An 18201-nucleotide genomic window follows, 5' to 3' on the forward strand; every position below is an offset into this window, starting at 1 on the left:
TATGCAGTCCAGCTATGCTTGATTAGTGAAGTATTTAATTTACAAATCCTACTTTATATGCAGTTAACATTAACCTCTAACGCAAAATCTCTCTGCTTTTAGATCCCGGTTACAATAATGAAGCCAGATGAGAAAGCTGAGATACCAGTTGGTGTTGTGATTGGCAGTATATTGGCTGGACTCCTCTTGCTGTTAGCATTGGTTGCTGTTCTGTGGAAAGTAAGTGGTAGTTTATGTTCAGAAAAAGAAAAGCAGAAAGGGATAAATACATTTGGGCTATTTTCTTTGGAATCTTCTGTGGTGCCAAAGAAAACTACACATGCAGTTTGGTGGTATGAATAATACTGCATTGGCATTGCACTTTTGATGGGAGCAAGGGCTTTAAAAATCATGATTCTGAAATGGGTCCCCATAGAAAATGGCAACATGAAAATGATAAACGAGTTTCCAATAGTTCCAAACAAAGGCGGTGGCATTTACTATTTTCATTTTGACACTGCCTGCCTCCTTCCATAGCTCCCCAGCTGGGGTCTGAACTCCCATAATATTCCCCATAGGCAATGTTGAGGATTAGAAGCAAAGAGGGAGAGGATATACACTAAACAGACAAAAAGAGTAGGACAAGGGCAAAAAGTCATTTACAAAGGATACCTAGATTAAGGGGAGAGAAAAGTTTATCTATGTGCCAGAGCGTTGGTGCTCAAAGGGCTCCTTGGTGCGCCAAGACAGCATGGACACACCTATGCCTTGACAAGGGGACTATCAATAGACTGACAGGCTACTCAGCACTGCTGTTTTGGAATTTAGTTGCACCGAGCAGCTGTGTAAGTCCTAGCTCCCTTCATTGTAGAGTTAGGAATTGTCTACAGATCAAATACTGTGTGTGTGTGCATGCACACTTGCATTTCTACCATCACACTACGTAACTTAGCTGAGAAATTACTGTCAGTGACTCACTGCAATGTGGTGTTATTTTAATACTTCTCACAGCTTGGATTCTTCAAGAGACAGTATGAGAAAATGACACAGGATATAGAAGATGTTGATGAAATTACAGAACTCACAAAGGACAAAGACTGAAGATGATGAGTTACATGGATAAAGAGAGGAGATCTGAGCCACCAATAGTAGTTGTGATCCAGTCAGTTCTTCAGCTGGAGTGCCTTAAAGCTTAGTAACATTTAAACATTTTAAATGAAAGTGTCTTTTTATAGATGAAATATTTTACAGATTCTACTCTATTATAAGAGTAACTGCAGGACAGTTTGTTTTTTTCAAGAATGATTTATAGTGCCTCTTCATGTAAATTTTTGCCTTTCAAACAAACTTAGCCCTTAGAACTGGCAGGTCCGGAGTTTACAGTAACATATTGTGCCAGCAACCCTTCTCCTGATCCACCACAGAGTGAAACAGAGCGAGTTACTTCAGATTATTGTGGAACAGCATCAGTTCATAATTCAGTTGACAAGTACCATATGCGTAAAGGACATTTTCTATTAAGTTGATGATGAATGTGTGGGGAATACTGCTTCCAGACTGGGAGAAGAAAACTCATTTTTTCATTGACTAGCTCCATCCTTATTGTTTTAGAGAAATAATTTGCACCAGCAAACCTTTGTCTTAAGTAATCTATAAAGTGGGAACCATGTATGAAGATGTCTGTCTGGGTGCTACAGGACAACTGGATGAGCAAGATGTTCCAAAAGTTCACCATATTCCTTGCAGTTAGGTCACAATTAAATTACTGAAGTACATTGTTTTGGGGAAATACTGCCAAATGGTATGTGTAACTGCCTTCTGCATACTTTCTCTCCAAGAAGAAAATATGAATTTCATAATCACTTACAGCATGTTCTCTGCAATGTTACAGTTGGTTTTCAGATTTCATCTTGAGAAGCCCTAACGCTACTGTTACGCTGGGCTTTATGCTCACAGTCCATCTGACATCAGTTTGTTTTTTGACGTAAATAGGGAAGACAGTCAAGATCTTGCCTTTAATTCTGTACTGAAAGATTTTGCAAGACTAAGAGCATGGAGTGAACTAAAGGGGATAATGACTGAGGAAGTATGCACATTAGGACAGGGCATAGTGAAGATCTAAGCTCTGTAAATGGTTTACTGCACTTGTTTCTTTAGCATCTCTGTGCCCTCCAGGAGACCAAAGTTCAGTATGACCTCCTTACCTGTCACATTTTATTTGGTCCCACATGTCCATGTCTTGATGAAGTTAGCTTATCTTTTATAGAGTAAAGTACTGTAGCGCTCTGGAAGGAGCTCTGAGCACAACACTTGGGTTACTTTGTGTTGGTTACACACCTCAAGTTTATCACATGCCATTATGCTGCCAGGTTTTAATGAAAGCTCAGTCTTAAAAAGACCCGTGCTGTACGACTGGTAACAGTAAGGGGAATTGGCTGCCTTTCTCTCGTAGCTGGCAGTTATGCTTATAATCAATTGCAAGAAGTGATGTGTGTGTTGTCCGTACGCATGCTGCCATGCAAGTGACAGTGTTTCCAACTTGAGGTGATTTACTTGAAGAGTAAAACAAATGTGCCTGATTCAGAACCCAAAGTCATGTTTTCTTTATGCTTAGGCACCTTTCAGATTATTTTTTGGGGATTCTTCAAAAACTAGGCTTGAGCATGCTTGAAAATTTTACTTAGTCTTTTATCAGTAATCAGTCAGGAGCCAACCATCTCTTTGGCAAATAATGGTTTCATTTGCAGTGACAGCTGGATTGTGCTCAGTGTAGTTTTATATGTATTTTGAATTTATTTTGTATCTATGAAATGTTATGTTTTGGGGCAGGGTTTTTTTTTAACATTCTGAAAAACAATCCAGATTCTGATCTCGATTGTCAAACAAGATCGTTGCCATCAGCTTAGTCTGTGGCCAAAACAATTATTTAAAAAGGGGGTGGGGTGGGGGGGGTGGGGAATACAGCAATTGCATAAAGCTACAGAATAAGCCCCTAACTTGTAATTATAAAGCCTGAGGGGAAAATGCTCTGAAAGTAAAGATAAAAATTTGTCTGCCTCAATTCTTGTCTAAACTTGTGAGGAAGAAAACAAAACCCTACACCCGTATGTGTATAACCAGGGTCATGCACTCCAGGCTGGAGGGGGAATTTCACAACACAGCAGATGGCAGCATCTTTCATTTCTGGTGCTGCTTGCAAGGGAAAGTCAGGCATTCAGTCAGATTTCCTTCTTCCACCTTTGGTGGGTGGTACAGTTCAGTATCTGGCTTCTTTGGGGATTTAACAGTTTATCTATCAGGTAGAAATGATTCAACTCACTAGTCTTCACCGGGTTTTATTTTGGCCCACACCACAGGTTTTTCACCCCAGCCTGGACACAATACTTTTTCCCAAAACAAAGGGAAGGCTTAGCAATGGGTAAGGTATTTGTATCCTAACCACTTCAAGTTACTAGTTTATTTTTCTTCTACAATTAATAAATGGCTAATTCAGTTTTTGTAATGGGTGAGTCTATTGCACTTTTAAGTTGGCACAGCTGCAAATAATGCTGGAAATATTATGTATATTTTGCATTATGTGCAAGGGATTGGTTTGGGTTTTTTAGTTTTACTTTTTTAAAACAGCATGTTACAGGTGAAATAATATTCTGAAATGTTGAACTTCAGCATGTGCTTCGTGTTTGTGCTTGCAGCAAGAGATGTCGGGAATACCTTCAGCAAACTCAAGTTATGACTGATTCTGGTCTCGAAATCTAGCTGCTGACTTTTTGCAGGACTAGAATCAAGTCCAAAATCAGATAGTTTCATATGAGCCTATGTATAGATGTGGGATGTACAAGACAGTTTATAATCAAACTGACTTCTGAAAGCTAGCATGTAAGCTCTATGGGAGCAGGGACTGTATCACTGTGGTGCCTACCTGACGGCCTAACAGTGTTACTACAATAAAAACAAGAATACTTTTGAACACAGATTCATTTATTCTTAAACAGCATCCTTAAAGAGGAGAAATGCTACTGAAAAAGCACTACATAAAATGAGGCCAGAGATGTCTTTGTTCCAGTTGCACACAAAACCCTAAGGGGATAACTCTTGTTAGGTATACAAAGAAGCTGCATTTGAAGTCTTGTAGGTTATAGTAAGGAGTATGACAACTACCAGTAAAGCTATACTGCCGTGTAAGTCAGTTCACATCAATGCAAAATACCTGTAATTGAACAGCTCTGGTTGAATAACTGGTGTTAACACCTTGCCATGGTCAGCCCTTCCTACAGACATGGGGCTCTCACCACTGCAATCTGAAGTCACAGTGTGCTCTGCCACCTCCCTGCCCTGCACTACCACTGCCTACAGAATTGGTCAGCAGTAGCATGTCTGACACCAGCTCCAGCTACTTCCGACCGCACCCTGGAAAAGGTGAACGCAGCATTTCAGCAGCAGCACCATGGGAAAGGAACAGAGGAGGGAATGTGGCTGCAAATAGGAAGACAGTCATGGCAGGCAATGCCACCTGAAAACTAGCCACTTTCATGGAGCTTCCTTCCCACCCCACCCCCATTTTCAACTCCACTATACTTTTCGCATAGTAAAACATGATACATGAACATACATGCTACCAGCTAACACTCCCGTAATACAGAACCAGATGACCCTAATCTTAAGGCACAAACTCCAAAAGTCTCAGTGTTCTGCAGAATTGAAAGCCACATTCCTTATACACTGACTTGCATGTATGTCCTGGTTTTGGCTGAGACAGAGACAATTTTCTTCATAGTAGTTGGTATGGGGCTATGTTTTGGGTATGTGCTGCAAACAGTGCTGGTAATTTAGGGATGGTTTAGCTGTTGCTGAGCGGCGCTTAGACGGAGCCAAGGCCTTTTCTGCTCCTCACCCCACCCCACCAGCGAGGGGCTGGGGGTGCACAAGAAGCTGGGAGGGGGCACAGCCGGGACAGCTGCCCCCAGCTGACCAAGGGGATATTCCATACCATAGCACAGGGGTCCTCAAACTGTTTAACCAGGGGGGCAGCGCACGGATGAAGTGGCAGGCAGTCATCTGCGGCTGCTTGGTTCCCCCCCCCCCCAACCCCTGGGGGGGGGGGGCGGGGGCATTCTGTAAATAACGGGGGGCCAGACTGAGGACCCTGAGGGGCTGTACCTGGCCCACAGGCTGTAGTTTGAAGACCCCTGCTATAGGATGTCATGCTCAGTATGTAAAGCTGGGAAGAAGAAGGATGGGGGGGACCTTCAAGGTGATGGTCTTTGTGTTCCCAACTAACTGTTGCCTGTGATGGAGCCCTGCTTCCCTGGAGATGGTGAACACTTGCCTGCCCATGGGCAGCGGTGAATGAATTCCTGCTTCTGCTTTGCTTGTGTGCATGGCTTTTGCTTTACCTATTGAACTGTCTTTATCTCAACTCACTACTTTTACCACTTTTACTCTTCTGATTCTCATCCCGTCCCAGTGGGGGAGGTTTGCACAAGCAGTTGTGTGGTGCTTAGTTGCTGACCAGGGTTAAACCACAACAGTGTATTACCCTTCATATCCAAAATGGAGGTACAACAAAAGCTTGCAAATTAAAGAAAATTAAGGTAAGAAAATGCATCTAAAAACCTACAGCTAATTGCCTCAAGTTTTATTGCCTTTCAAGGTGACAAATGTACATAATACAGCCTCAGAAAAGTTGAGTCCTGTCTTTTAAGTCAACCTTTCTACCTTCATTTATGGTCAGTTATTCATACGCAATCACAGGCTCTGGTGTGGTAGCAGTTTTTAAGATGTCCTCATTTGTAAAACAGTTGAAATGAAACTGCTATAAATATAGATCAGGATGCTAATTTTTAAAATACATGACAAGATCAAATTGTACAGCTCATTTCTTTTTAAAAAACAGGCATGAAGTACTCAAACTGCTGATTTATAATCATCTGCCTGTTCTTAACTCTCCTTCTTCAAGTACCTCCACAGGACATTTAATGGAACAGCTCAAGACTGATTTTCAGAGCTTTTGGGGGGGCAAGGGGTAGTACCATCTGCTTTCACAGACAATTTCACTTGTTAATAGCTTGTTTCCTTTTAATGTTTTTGAGGGAGCAAATGAAAGTGTTAGTCTATAAACCCACAAATTCCTTCAACAGCTGAGGGAAAGTGAGCTAAGAGAAAAGCCAAAAATCAAGCTCAAAGTTAAGCAATGTAAAGTCTTCACTCCCGAGCGCGACAGTGGCACCTTCACAAGTGACAGCCGCAGTGAGTGCCTGTTTCCCAGCACAGCCAGCACCTGGGCAGGCTGGTAGCTGCTCCTCCCGCACAGCCGTCTCTCGGCTGCCACCTCCTGGGTAGGCGCCCTGCAACACAGTCCCGTCCCCCTGCCTCCCCCTTTATTTCATGACAATCCGTCAGTTACTGTTTCGTATAGACATCAGGCTGAGCTTCTCTTGAGAGCAGAGCAAGAATGAAAGCTCAAAATCAGGGCAGGAAACTCTTAAAATTAAGCAATGCTGGTACATGGACATTGTCAGACAAAGGGATGCATCTGTGTATTCAAGTGTTGCCAGCCAAGCCCAAGACATCTTCCCAAAAGGACAAATTCTCGCTCTTAAGACATGCATGTCCCTTCCACAAACACCCCCTACCTGGCAGATCTCTTCAGGAATCGCACAATGACCCTCTGGTCTGCAGTGTCTGTTCCCGGGAACATCTGTCTGCACTTGGAGCCACCACCTCTGCAGTGTGCTGTGACACTGCTGGAAGAGCCACGGACGGGTGGGATTACTCTCCCCTATAGCCAAGGCAGAGAAACAGCTGGACTCAGCTCAGAGAGCGGCTGCACTGTGTATATACACTGCCTACCATCCCACTCACAGACCTCACCAGAACACAAGGTAGCCCTTGTCCAGCAGCCTAGTCCTGCATGTGGGGAAACCAGGACATGTGCAGCCACATCTTTCCCTGACATGCGGTCCGACACATCTGGAATTCATCCCCTGACCTGGAAATCTGGAAGCACTCCTGGGTCGCTCCAGACACAGCCTCAGGCAGCTGTCTTAGAACAGAGGAATTTGCCCTCTTACAGCAATATTGCCCCAGCATAGCGGGTAGCCCTACAGAGGGAGCCGGAACACCAAGCTCGGAATATGGACCTAAATTTCAGTGAAACACATTTTACCTCTAATTATGCACATCATCCCTCCTAGGGGCATTTCCATTTTGCTTTTAGATGCCAGCTGAAGAACCCAAAGTTACACAAGACTGATACATCATTGTTCCAGAACAAAGCAGTACTTGCCTCACACACAGCTAGGGACACAAAATGACATTTCATTGTTTTGACCATGGCAGCGTACACACATTGTAACACTCAGCTGTGACTCAGTACATCTCTTCCATTCATTGTTCCTGGTCACTGTGGGGAAGTACACAATTATTCTTTCTCTTCTTTTCTGCACCCTCCTTCCCAGCTGCATTGCTGATGGGGAAGGTGCATTTAAGGTCACCCTAGAGAAATCTTCCAGGAGACTGCAACACTAGAGACGCACTCGTGCAACAGAGGAAGTGCCCCTGATCACAGGGTTGCAAGTATAACTTACCTGTTCTAAATACCACTATTTTTCTGCATCAGAGCACAGCACCAGTAAGCAAGCACTCCACAAGTTTTACTTCATTCATGAACCATCCACTACAAGGCAAGATAGCCATTTATTTTTGTGAAATACAATAATTAATTGCATGGTAACAGTAAACATGAATGTGGAAAAATGAAGACCAAAAATGGGAAAGTTTGTGTATTTCTTTCTTTTCTAAAACTAAAAATAATTATTTGACAAAGTGATCTGTACTCAGGGTTTTGTACAATTCCCGGTAAAAATTACATTCAAATAGCAGAGGACATCTCTCCAACCTCCAAAGCAAAGGAAAACTCAACCTTGAACTTGCTCAGCTCTGCCTGTGTAAGAGGGCCCACATGGATTGGAGGTTGCGTATTCATGCAAGGAGCAGCTGCTGTCCTTCAGAGGAAGGACTCACTCGCTTCCACTAAGGAAAAGGGTATCAGTAAGTTAACAAGCATGGTTTAACCATGCTTTTGCATGAAGTTGTTTCACTGGGGTTTACTTAATCCAGACAGGATTATTTTTGCAGTTTATTTATGCATTTATATTCACTTTTATGATTTTAGTACAGTTTTTCCCTTGTTGCTGTTTTGATACCTAGTTAAAAGAGAAAAAGACTGACATAGTATGTTTGCTTCCACTGGAAACAGTGGACTGCTCATCCAAGTAAGATTATTATCCTGTTGTGACCTCCCATGCAGACCGTGAACAGACTACCAATGTAAAAGCATTAAAGCAGTATATGTCACAGAGGTCTAAACACCTTACATCACTAAGTATTAAAACTGAATCAAATCACTGAGGGGGTGGGGAAAGCTCATAACTTATTTTTCTCCATTTATATTGTGCAGTTAGCAGCTGTTTGTAGATTTTTACAGCAGAAGCAATGAATTGGATTATACAGCTGAGGTTTAAGTGTTATGCAATGTAAAGATTATCTACACTTGATCATATCATTTTACTTTTATTTACCTCATTTCCTTTCCTTTGTATCTATCTTGTCTACATTGTTAATGATGACTAGATAAAACTGCCTCTCAGCATTAGTAGAAATGCCATACACAATGGGACTTTAAATTCTTATCTTCTAAACACTGTCATGGCACAGTAAAATTACATAAATAAAATAATCTTACTCAGATGACCAGTCCATTGTTTCTAGTGGAAGCACAGGCATACTGTCAGTCTTTTTCTCTTTTAACTAGGTTTCAAAACAGTAACAAGAGAAAAACTGTATTAAAATCACAAATGTGAATATAAATGCATATATAAACGGCAAAAAGTTCAACAGACTCTACTTCCTTTGAAAAACTAGTCAATTCCAGTGACTCTGAATCCTAACATGTCGAAAGTCAAACTACTAATACTCATTAAATAGCCAATAAAGCTCCTTCAAAATTAATCTTCTGGCTAGCATCAAGCAGTTACAGGTTTGCATGTTACTACTAATGCAAGTTTGTTGCTGGTAGAGTATTAGACCTAACTTTGAATCAAAGTCTGTCCATATTTTTTAATTTAATAGACTTGTGGTATCAGCTGCACAGTAAAAATGTTTCTGTGAGGCAGAGCTACTGGAATGTAACCACTACTAAAAATTTAGGAACTCTGGAGTATAGTTTATATTTTCCTCTCTGTCTGTACCAAAATGTTTACTCTACTTCAAGTAGCTTTTGTGTTGTTACAAGAATGTCAAAATAGCATAAAGCTTGCAAACTGATTCTACAGTCATATAAAATTAAACTACTCGGGACTTTTTTCAAAATTAAAAAAAAAATAATATATCAGTTGTCCTGTGACCTCCCATGCAGACAATGAACAAGGACTACCAATGTAAAGGCATTAAAGCAGTGTATATCACAGAGGACTAAATACTTGCAACCAAGAATTTTAGGGCAGGTTGTTTTAAAAACTGACTCCATGTTCAAATGCACAGAGATGATTTCAAAGGAAAGTCAAGAACACTTAAAAACCCCCATTATTACTTACTCATTTCCTTCAGTCCTAGTTGAACTATTCAGAGTGAAACACCTATTACACCTGCTTAAAAACATGTAGATTCTCTGTAAAGACAACTCAAAGCTACACCAGTATGTTCACTAGGAACGCTTTATTTTTAAGAGTACAGTTATTTTTCTGAATTTGCCCAAAAGCATTCCTTGTTTTCTTTCCAAGAATATTCATCCTCATAAATCTCCTGTAAAGATAAACAAAGAATGGGAAATACTGTCAGTCTTGCTACATACAGCCACAAGTCGGGGCAAACAACCCAACAGCCATCCTGCTGTTATTTACTGATCACGGTAGGACTATACAGCACTTGGCAGGCAAAGAGAAAAGAGGGCAGCACACTTAGAACATACTAACTTATGCATGGGCAGATGCTGAACCTCAGCCTGAGCCCCATTAAATTTAGTCGGGTCCATCTATCCTGAAGTCAATTCGAGAAACAGATCTAAAAGAAAAGATGTAAAACGGTACAGTACCCAGCACTTGTGTCTGAAACTGCCAAACATCCTTCGGCATGTTAACCTAATGTACCGTCATTTTTAGGACAGTTTTTAAGCATATACAAAATGTCAATATTAAAAAAAATGTCTAACAAAATACAGATCTTCAGGACAGACTGGACTACGAGCAGTCCAGTCCTAATCAGCAAATTCAGCAGGGCTCTGAGCTCTGATTATTCCTACTGAGATCAAAGAACTCCAGCTTCCTGAAAGGTGTCTGAGAAGTGGAGCAAAGCAGAGAACATTGCTGTTACCACATGACAAGTTCTGCCTGGGAGAGAAGGCAGAGGTAATGCTCACTACTTGCACGCAACACTGTGGTTATACAATAAGGCTCTTTCTATACCCAGGCTGGTCTCTCCACACATTGTGTACCCATACTAGCTTTGGGACCTCTGCTCATCCCTTTATTGTGTGCTGTTGCCTAATGCTCTGTGCTTTCCCATGGCCACATGGATGAGTGGAAGAAACACAAGAAATGCCACTTTTACTTGCAAACTGCAATGCTGTCCAAAGCAAAGCTGATTCAAAGTTCTTCCACAAGTCTGCGCAGAACTAAGTTTTGCCACTGAAAAGAGAAAGCTCAGGGCTCCTTCACATTGACCCTAAGATGGCATTAAGGGGAAGAGGAGCTGTACAGAGGCAAGGGAGGGCTTTCCAGGTGCCCAACCTGCCACAGATGGGCCTGGCTGCATTAGGGGAAACTCACTGGTGCTAGACATTGACATCCTGTAAGGAGCAACTGCCGCCTGTGATGCTTCAGTTGCTTCCTTTAAGAGCACAAGCAACCTTCCTTTAGCACGGCTGTCTAGGACTATGGCACAGGCCTAAAATGCAAATTTGTTCCCAAACATACCTTTTTCCATATTGGGACAGATGCTTTTAAAGTATTGATGCAGTACATTACAGCTTCAAGGGATTCTGCTCTGTGTGGAGAGGAGACTGCAATAATTACACTTGCTTCTGTTATTGGAACCACACTAGGGAGAGAAGAGGAACAACAGCAGCTTTAGCTAATGCTTAACATCAAGAGCACCCAAAAGTTGTGGCCATGTCACGTCAGTATTCTGGCCACACGCTCTCCTGACTCATTCATACTGAGCAAGTGTCAAGCCATGTCTAAAAGATTATACACTTCTTAAAAGACAGAAAACCACAACCAAAATCAGTTCCAGATGTGAGAATTCCACACTTTAGAATAAATAAACCCACCAGACACAGGCTTTTTTCTTCCATTCTTTCTTTTTTTTTTAAACAAAGTCTATGGAATTAAGAGGGGAAAATTGCTAACTTGCAACAACGCATAGGAAACTCACTGGAAGCTGGCTTAATAATGAACATTAAGTTAGGAACAGCCAGTTCTTATCTGGAAACATAAGAAATCATCTCAGTTTGCAGAAGAATTTATGGAACAAGAAATTAAGTGCCTCAAACTTCTGATTTTGCCATGAGACTTCATTTTTTTACAAATTCTGATTTCAAATTACAATTTTTTCCTGTTTGGTATGTCGTTTTCCCAACTTAACAGAAGTAGCACAAGGTTTTGTTTTGCTTCTCATAAGGGTAGAATTCCCAAAAGCTGCCTCCCAGCCCTCCCTCTAGAGTAAGACTCCTCTGGCAAATGGTTCATAGGAAAAAAAATCTACGCTTAAATGCTTTGAGCTGCCCTCAAGAGAGAATCACTCTCTCTGTTGATTACACAGGAAACCTACCAAAAATACCTCTCAAAGCTAGTATTACCCTTTGTAGTCACCTCCTAAATTAATTTGAGAGAGGGAAATAAGCATTTGCAACAGACTTTGCAAATCCTGCTCGTTTCAGTGAGAAATCTTATGAACAGTGAAAGCTCAAAAGTATGTCAGACACTAGTATTCCGTGTTTTGAACCCAACAGAAAATGCTTATCCAAGACTCAAGGAACAACAGGAGGCTCTCCGGCAACTATTACTAGCAATTACTGTGCCCCTTGCCTCCCCGTAGTCTAAGATTTCAGGTTCCCTGTGGCATAATTTGACTTAAATTTGACAATAAGAACATTCTGCAGCACTTCAATGTAAGAGAGACAAAAGAAAGTGCTTAAGAAAAGACCAAACCAACCAACAGCCTCCCCTTCCCTGGAATGAAATCTCAATCGCTCCTTCCCACTTTTAAACCATCGCACCGGCATCAAGGATCCTGCAGGCTACATGTGGACTCCAGCAAACACTACCAATACACACATTTTTGAAAAGACTGTTTCTGAAATTTAGCTCCACAGCAAGAGTTTGATCCTGAAGCCAGCTTTGCTGTGTTAGTTCATAAAGACTCCTGCGTGTCCTTCAACTATGTAAGCAAAGCCATTCACTAGACAAGAATTAATACTCCCACTTGCAGAAGGATGGGGCCTGGCAATACATACCCAAGTCTATGGTGCACTGCAATATGTTTGACTGACGGCCATTTCTGTCTAACACCTCTGCAGATTTTCTTTATTTCACTCTCTGCCATTGAAGTGTATGCTTCATATTCTAAGTGAATCACTTTTTTCCCTTCAAAATTATTTCTTGTAGTACCTAAAGACAAATCATTTATCAACCAAAAGGGATGAATAAATATATATTATATATTTATTATATAATGATATATTATAAACAAATACCGAGTAAAACCCAGGATCTCCTCCTATGGTCAAGGTCAGCCCTGTGCAAATTTAAATGACTTCACCTAATCATGGCTGTCTAAAGAGATTCTTTGAACAAGTGAATCTTTACTACACAAGGAAGAATTCAGTTTACACATTACACAAGTCTGCAGTCTGTAATGCCCAAGGTTGGTACATCTTCTGTGTTAACTGCCGAGGCGCTATTATTGCATTTGTCCATGCAATGTTTAAGTGCTCAGTATTTAGGAGCCCAGTGGCACTAAGGTTTAAGTACAAAGGGGTTTCAGCATGTGTACCATGCACATTAAGCAACAGGACAAGAGCTATCAGCCTTGACCTGCACCAGCCCATGGGTAAAACAGTACTTCACTTTCAACCAAGATGTGAGTTGCAGAAGCTTTCATACAAGTTTGCATAGCCACAGCATCCCACTTCCCACCCTGAACAAGCTGTGTCCAAGGGGAGGCGAATAGCTCCCAAGCAGTCCTGTACTCTGGAGCTGCTGTTCTGTTCAGTCCTGTGACAGCCACAAGAGCAGGGAAGCTTCTCACCACTTTGTCCCAGTGCAACTTTTAAATGCTGCTATGATGTTGTTCTAAATAATTCAGAATGTGTTTTATAAACATCCTGGGTTCAGTCCAGGAATTTATTTATTTGAGAAGCATGAGTTTGGGGTGCAGACAACCTAAGTTCCCTTTATTATACTATTAACACACCCAGAGATCCAGCTCAGAAATATTAAACTCACCAATGAAAAGAGACACTGCCCCACAGTATGGTGAAATGACCAGCTCTGATACTTCATCTACAGAGAGCTTTTCAGACTTGAGCTTGATAAAATCTTTTGGCACTTCTTCACTTTCACCCATAGCTCAACAGAAAAGCTGAAATCAAACAGGGTCTTGTTTTTTTGGTGGTATTAGCACTGGCCAAATGCTTTATATCCAGTGCTGATGCCCCAGTTCATGCAGAAAACATGCACCATCTACTACTTCCTTACCCCAAGAGGCCAGTCTCCCCAGCAAATTCATTTCTCAGCAGCCTTGCTGAGAGAGTATTAACTGCAAATATCAAGCAATGACCTGATTTTTAATGCATACAGGTTCCTTCATGCTAGTAAAGTCTGGTCCAGTAGGACAAAACTAGAACTAGTCTAAGGCCCCAGTTGAACAGTACCATCAACCATCATGGACCACTGTGCTAGTAAATCTATGGTAAGGTTGTCAGCCCTTCCTCCTAATCTTACCCTGAAATCAAACACAGTTCGAAACAATGAGTTCTGATAAACATGGATTAGATTTCTAATCCTGAAGTTTAATTTGCTCTCAAAAACCTTAAGGACCTCATATTATCAGTCTGTTTCAGTGACACAGCAGAAAATTTAACTTCTCTGAGTAGAAACCAGTCATCAGTTCATCTAAGAATGAGGAGGAAAAGAAGTATTTTGAGCATCAGCAATAGAACAAACTGCAGTAAATACATGGACTGGCACTTGAAAGCATGCAAAGAAATAAAGCTACTCTAAGGACACCTGTTCCTTTGACAGCACCAAACAAAAAAGGGGTTTTTTTTAAGCAGCAGTGAATTCTTTCTCTGTATCATCTTTTCTGCCAAAAAGTTGCATGAGGTTTCTCATTATTATCTTATTTAGGCAAGCTGGAAATCTACTGGCAGCCAGAAACAACTATGGAAGAATAGAGACATAAAACCCAAATTCAAAACAATGAACCCAAATCCAAAACAATGCCTGACCTCTCTGTCAATTTTCTTACATTTACTGCATATGTGTTAATAATTTATTGTTGCACGAGCTTATAGTTTCTGGTCAGCACAATGGTCCTCTCCAGCAAGAAATGCAAGTTATGCTCTCATAAAAGATGACTGGAGTGGAGGGAGAGAACTGCATCACACCTCTGGGCCTAAACCTGAAAAGAAGAAGAAAAAAAAATATTATTGGAACATTAAACAGAATCCGTGAGATATTTTAGCACAGGACAACACTGCACAGGAAACTTAGCAAGAAGTGATACCTACCTAACAAAGCCTGGGCAAATTCAGCCTCCACTAATTGGTGGGATGATGGCAACCTCGTCTCCAGGCTGCAGGACCAGGAGCTGATCTCCAAGAAGCACGTACTCCTGCCGAACAGCAAAAACCACTTGATCCCGGATGACAGCAAGCCTGAGGGGGATTGGCAGGAGCACAAACAGGTTTCTAAATAAAGCGTTTGCATTTAACCATAAGATTTCATTAAATAACAAACTGATGCACAGTCTAGGGCGGCTGAGGTAAATACCACCAAGACTGATGCAACTCTGCTTCCAACACACTTTCAAAAATGCAAGAAACACCCACCTCCTACTCTTGAATTTTCTTGTGGTGGCTAAGGAGAAACCAATTCAGTGTAATTTTCACAAGTCAGGAATTGGATTTGTTACAGGCCTACATCAGAATGAAGCTTCTAACGAAGAAGTAGGTAACTCAAGAGGCAGCAGCCATGTACTTTGGAATTAGAAGTTCCCTTGATTCAGTCTGGCTGGACTGAAGCTATTCTGTTACACGGCAAGAAGCACTGAGGGATGCTGTTTGTGATATCTCATGAAGTGGTCAGTGTTGCTCTTGCTGTGCAGCTTCACAGTTATCAGGCTTTGGGCCTTTTGTACTTACAGGTCTGAAATCTGCTATTGATAAGGCACGGCTACAGAACTAAGCAGGCAGATATGGTGCATTTTCTGGTAGACCTTCTATACTCGATTTCACATCTATAAGATGTTGCTGTGATGTGAAAATCCACAGCTCTGCATACCATGAGGCAGGGAGGCAGTTCCATGACTAAGTGCAATGACACAGTAAAGATGAGGGCAGCAAGAGTAAGACAACAGAAAAAGAATGCCAACATTTTACTTTAGAAGGTACAGGCATGATAACCATTATTGAGACTACAAGATCTGACACAGACAGCGGAGAAAGTGCCTAGAAACAAGCCCGCACACCAAAAGGGTACAAGTAAAAATCCTATTTCGACAACCGTGGGCAAGGCACAAGCTAAGCAAAACACAGTAGCATTGACTCAGAGGGCAGACTGAAGAGAGGGACTGTATCAAAGTAAAGCAAACCACTGAGGAACCAAGTGCAACTATGAAACTGAAGTGCCCATTGGAAGGATGGGTTCTAATTAATGTCACTTGCAAGTTAATTCATTGGGTAAAATGGGTGGAACAGAAGAGCATTGTCAAGTACACTCAAGCTGCAGTTTGAATATCCATTAGCAATGTGAACAAAAGTCTGCGGTCAAAGCCCTACAATTACATTGAGTTTTTCCAGAAAAGCTAGAATCACAAGCATTTTCCAAGAAGGCCGCTGTGAAGTAACTGCACATGCAAAACGTACTGCCCCAAGTCATCATTCATAAAAGGACAAAGTTGACAAACTACGGCAAACCAACCAATGGTGCTGGTGCTACTGCTGTTACTTCTGACACCAAGTAACAGGCTGCAAAGTAAAATACGCTCATTCCCTACTGCCTCCTCCCCCAAAACACACTTGGTCTCAATTCTCTGTGATGAAAAGGCCCCTGGTCTAACATTTGGTTAGAACTTCTCATTCAGAAAAAAATGCCATTGCTAAATAGTTAATTTTTGTCATAGCCTTTGAAAGTAGATCTAATAAAGAAGGGTGGTGCCTAAAGGAAGACTTTAGCATCTAAGTCCAAAGTTATGAAAATTCCAGTGCATTCAGCACTAAGCCCTGAGGACCTTGACCTCTGTTATAACTTCTTTTTTTTTCACTCCCCTCTCCAAAACCACTTTGCACCTTTGACTATCGGATTCATTCTTGACAGGACTGAGCACCTTCTCTCAGCCTTAACTTCAGGGTGAATTTCTGCTGACAACCTTACAGAGCACCAGCACCCGCAGGGGTCCTTACAGCGCACACCTAGCGCTCTCTAGGACTGGACTCCCTATGAAATGCAACCAACTGTGTGGGGAAGCGGAGAAGGTTTAAAGTGGCTGATCTCCATTCTCAAGTAAGGGCTGCCTGGCTGGATGCCTGTGGCATGGCTTCAGTTCCCTTCCTGACCTGCCTTCCAGAGTGGGCCACAAGCTCAGACCAAAGGCTAACAGTACAGATAAAGATAAGCGGTTGGAAACACCCGCACATTATCATGAATGTCTTATTTATTGCCCTGACTGTCCTTGACCCCTCCTGGAGACATCCCACCTCCTCTGCTGGTTACTAGCACCGCTCACTTTTCACGTGCAGCGAGTGAGCACACCGTAGCCCTTCTGGGCAATGGGTCACACCTCTTGAAGAACCCCTCAGGCTCAACTTTTGGGTACGTTTACTGGACCCAGTCTTTCCTTGAGCGTACCTAAAGCTACAGCACTTCCAGCTGGCCAAAACACTCGCTGCAGGTTAATGTCACTGTCTTTACGGTATCAAAGTCCTGATACGTGTTCCCGCTCAACCTTACATGCTGAATCCGTGTTTACCGAGAAGCCCCAGCCAGGCTGAGCTCGGTGCGCCTCAGCAGCAGCCTCCCCGCGTACCTGGGGTGCGCCTTGACGATCTCCTCCCAGAGCTGCCGCGCCGTGACCTGCCGCGGCACCCAGAGGGCCTCGCTGCGCAGCCCGGCCAGCTCCGCGCTCCGGGCGAAGTACAGCACCGACACCTGCCGAAGAGCCGCCGTCAGGGAGCGGGGCCTGCTGCCGCAAGGCAGCCGCCCGCGCCTAACGCGCCGGGAAAACCAAGCAAGCAACCGAAACCAAACCGGGGCGAGGAAAGGCTTTCCCTGGATTTCGTTAACGCCGAATCGCGCCGTGGCGTGCCTCCTGCCCGGCGGTCAGGACAGCAGGAAAAACCGCGGGGGGGTGGTGCGAGGCCAGGGGGTGAGCCGGCGCAGGGCCCGCGTCCCGCTCCCGCCGTCCAGGCCTCGCCCGCCCCGCGCCTCTCTCTGCCCGCCGAGGGGAGGCGCTGAGGGCGCCCCGTCGCCCTCCCCGGCCCCCGCCTCGCCTCCAGCCGGGCCCCGCTCCCCGGGGGCGCCGGCAGGCTGCACCTACCTGGCAGCGCATGGAGCCGCCGGCCGCAGGCGGACGGCCCTCAGCCGCGGGCTCACGGCGGCGCCTGCGCCCGGGAGAGAGGCGCCGGGCCCGGACCGCCCCTTGCGGCCTGGGCCGGCATCGCGGCGCGGCCCCGCTCCGGGGCTGGGAGGCCTGGCTCGGGCGGGCCGGGCCCAGCTGGGCGCAGCCACGCCTCGGGGCCCTTCCCCGCCACAGGTGGATCACGGAGGCGGCAGGCGGCCCTCGGAAAGCGGTGGGGGAGCGGGAGGTGAGAGGCTGTGGCTTTGCCCGCCAAACGCTGCCAGCAAGTTTGGGGACGGCACCTTAACAGCCAGATTTTCACGTGGGCTCAGTCCCCAGAGTGCATGGGGATGGCAAATGATCGCAAACATCGCACATCAGGCGCTT

At 43.6% G+C, this 18201-nt stretch overlaps 3 protein-coding genes across 4 annotated transcripts in view; 1 reads left to right on the forward strand and 2 right to left on the reverse strand.

The window, feature by feature from the left end:
* The window catches only part of ITGA2 (integrin subunit alpha 2), a 70750-nt gene extending 66804 nt beyond the window's left edge, over positions 1 to 3946 (forward strand). Inside the window, exons 29-30 of the mRNA XM_055698612.1 lie at positions 103 to 219; positions 991 to 3946. Of these exons, the coding sequence (XP_055554587.1) occupies positions 103 to 219; positions 991 to 1080 (207 nt within the window). The 3' untranslated portion in view covers positions 1081 to 3946. The remainder of the gene's footprint in view (positions 1 to 102; positions 220 to 990) is intronic.
* Positions 3947 to 7655: 3709 nt separating this feature from the next.
* LOC102054811 (molybdopterin synthase catalytic subunit) lies at positions 7656 to 14643 on the reverse strand. Of its 2 annotated transcripts, none has more exons than XM_014283878.3 (5): positions 14506 to 14643; positions 13482 to 13617; positions 12491 to 12644; positions 10950 to 11073; positions 7656 to 9780 (listed from the first exon to the last, which is right to left on the reverse strand). In XM_014283878.3, exons 2-5 carry the CDS (start codon positions 13600 to 13602, stop codon positions 9712 to 9714), a joined length of 468 nt encoding a protein of 155 aa, XP_014139353.1. In that variant the 5' UTR covers positions 13603 to 13617; positions 14506 to 14643; the 3' UTR covers positions 7656 to 9711. The 2 variants fall into 2 exon arrangements, with proteins under 2 accessions (XP_014139353.1, XP_014139354.1); XM_014283879.3 differs by having other exon boundaries at positions 14486 to 14624.
* Positions 14011 to 17941, reverse strand: MOCS2 (molybdenum cofactor synthesis 2). Its single transcript, XM_055698613.1, has 4 exons — positions 17794 to 17941; positions 17284 to 17405; positions 14768 to 14914; positions 14011 to 14658 (listed from the first exon to the last, which is right to left on the reverse strand). Exons 1-3 carry the CDS (start codon positions 17803 to 17805, stop codon positions 14788 to 14790), a joined length of 261 nt encoding a protein of 86 aa, XP_055554588.1. The 5' UTR covers positions 17806 to 17941; the 3' UTR covers positions 14011 to 14658; positions 14768 to 14787.
* Positions 17942 to 18201: the final 260 nt, after the last annotated feature.

This window comes from Falco cherrug, chromosome Z, assembly GCF_023634085.1.
Source record: "Falco cherrug isolate bFalChe1 chromosome Z, bFalChe1.pri, whole genome shotgun sequence".
In the NCBI taxonomy this organism is placed as follows: domain Eukaryota; kingdom Metazoa; phylum Chordata; class Aves; order Falconiformes; family Falconidae; genus Falco; species Falco cherrug.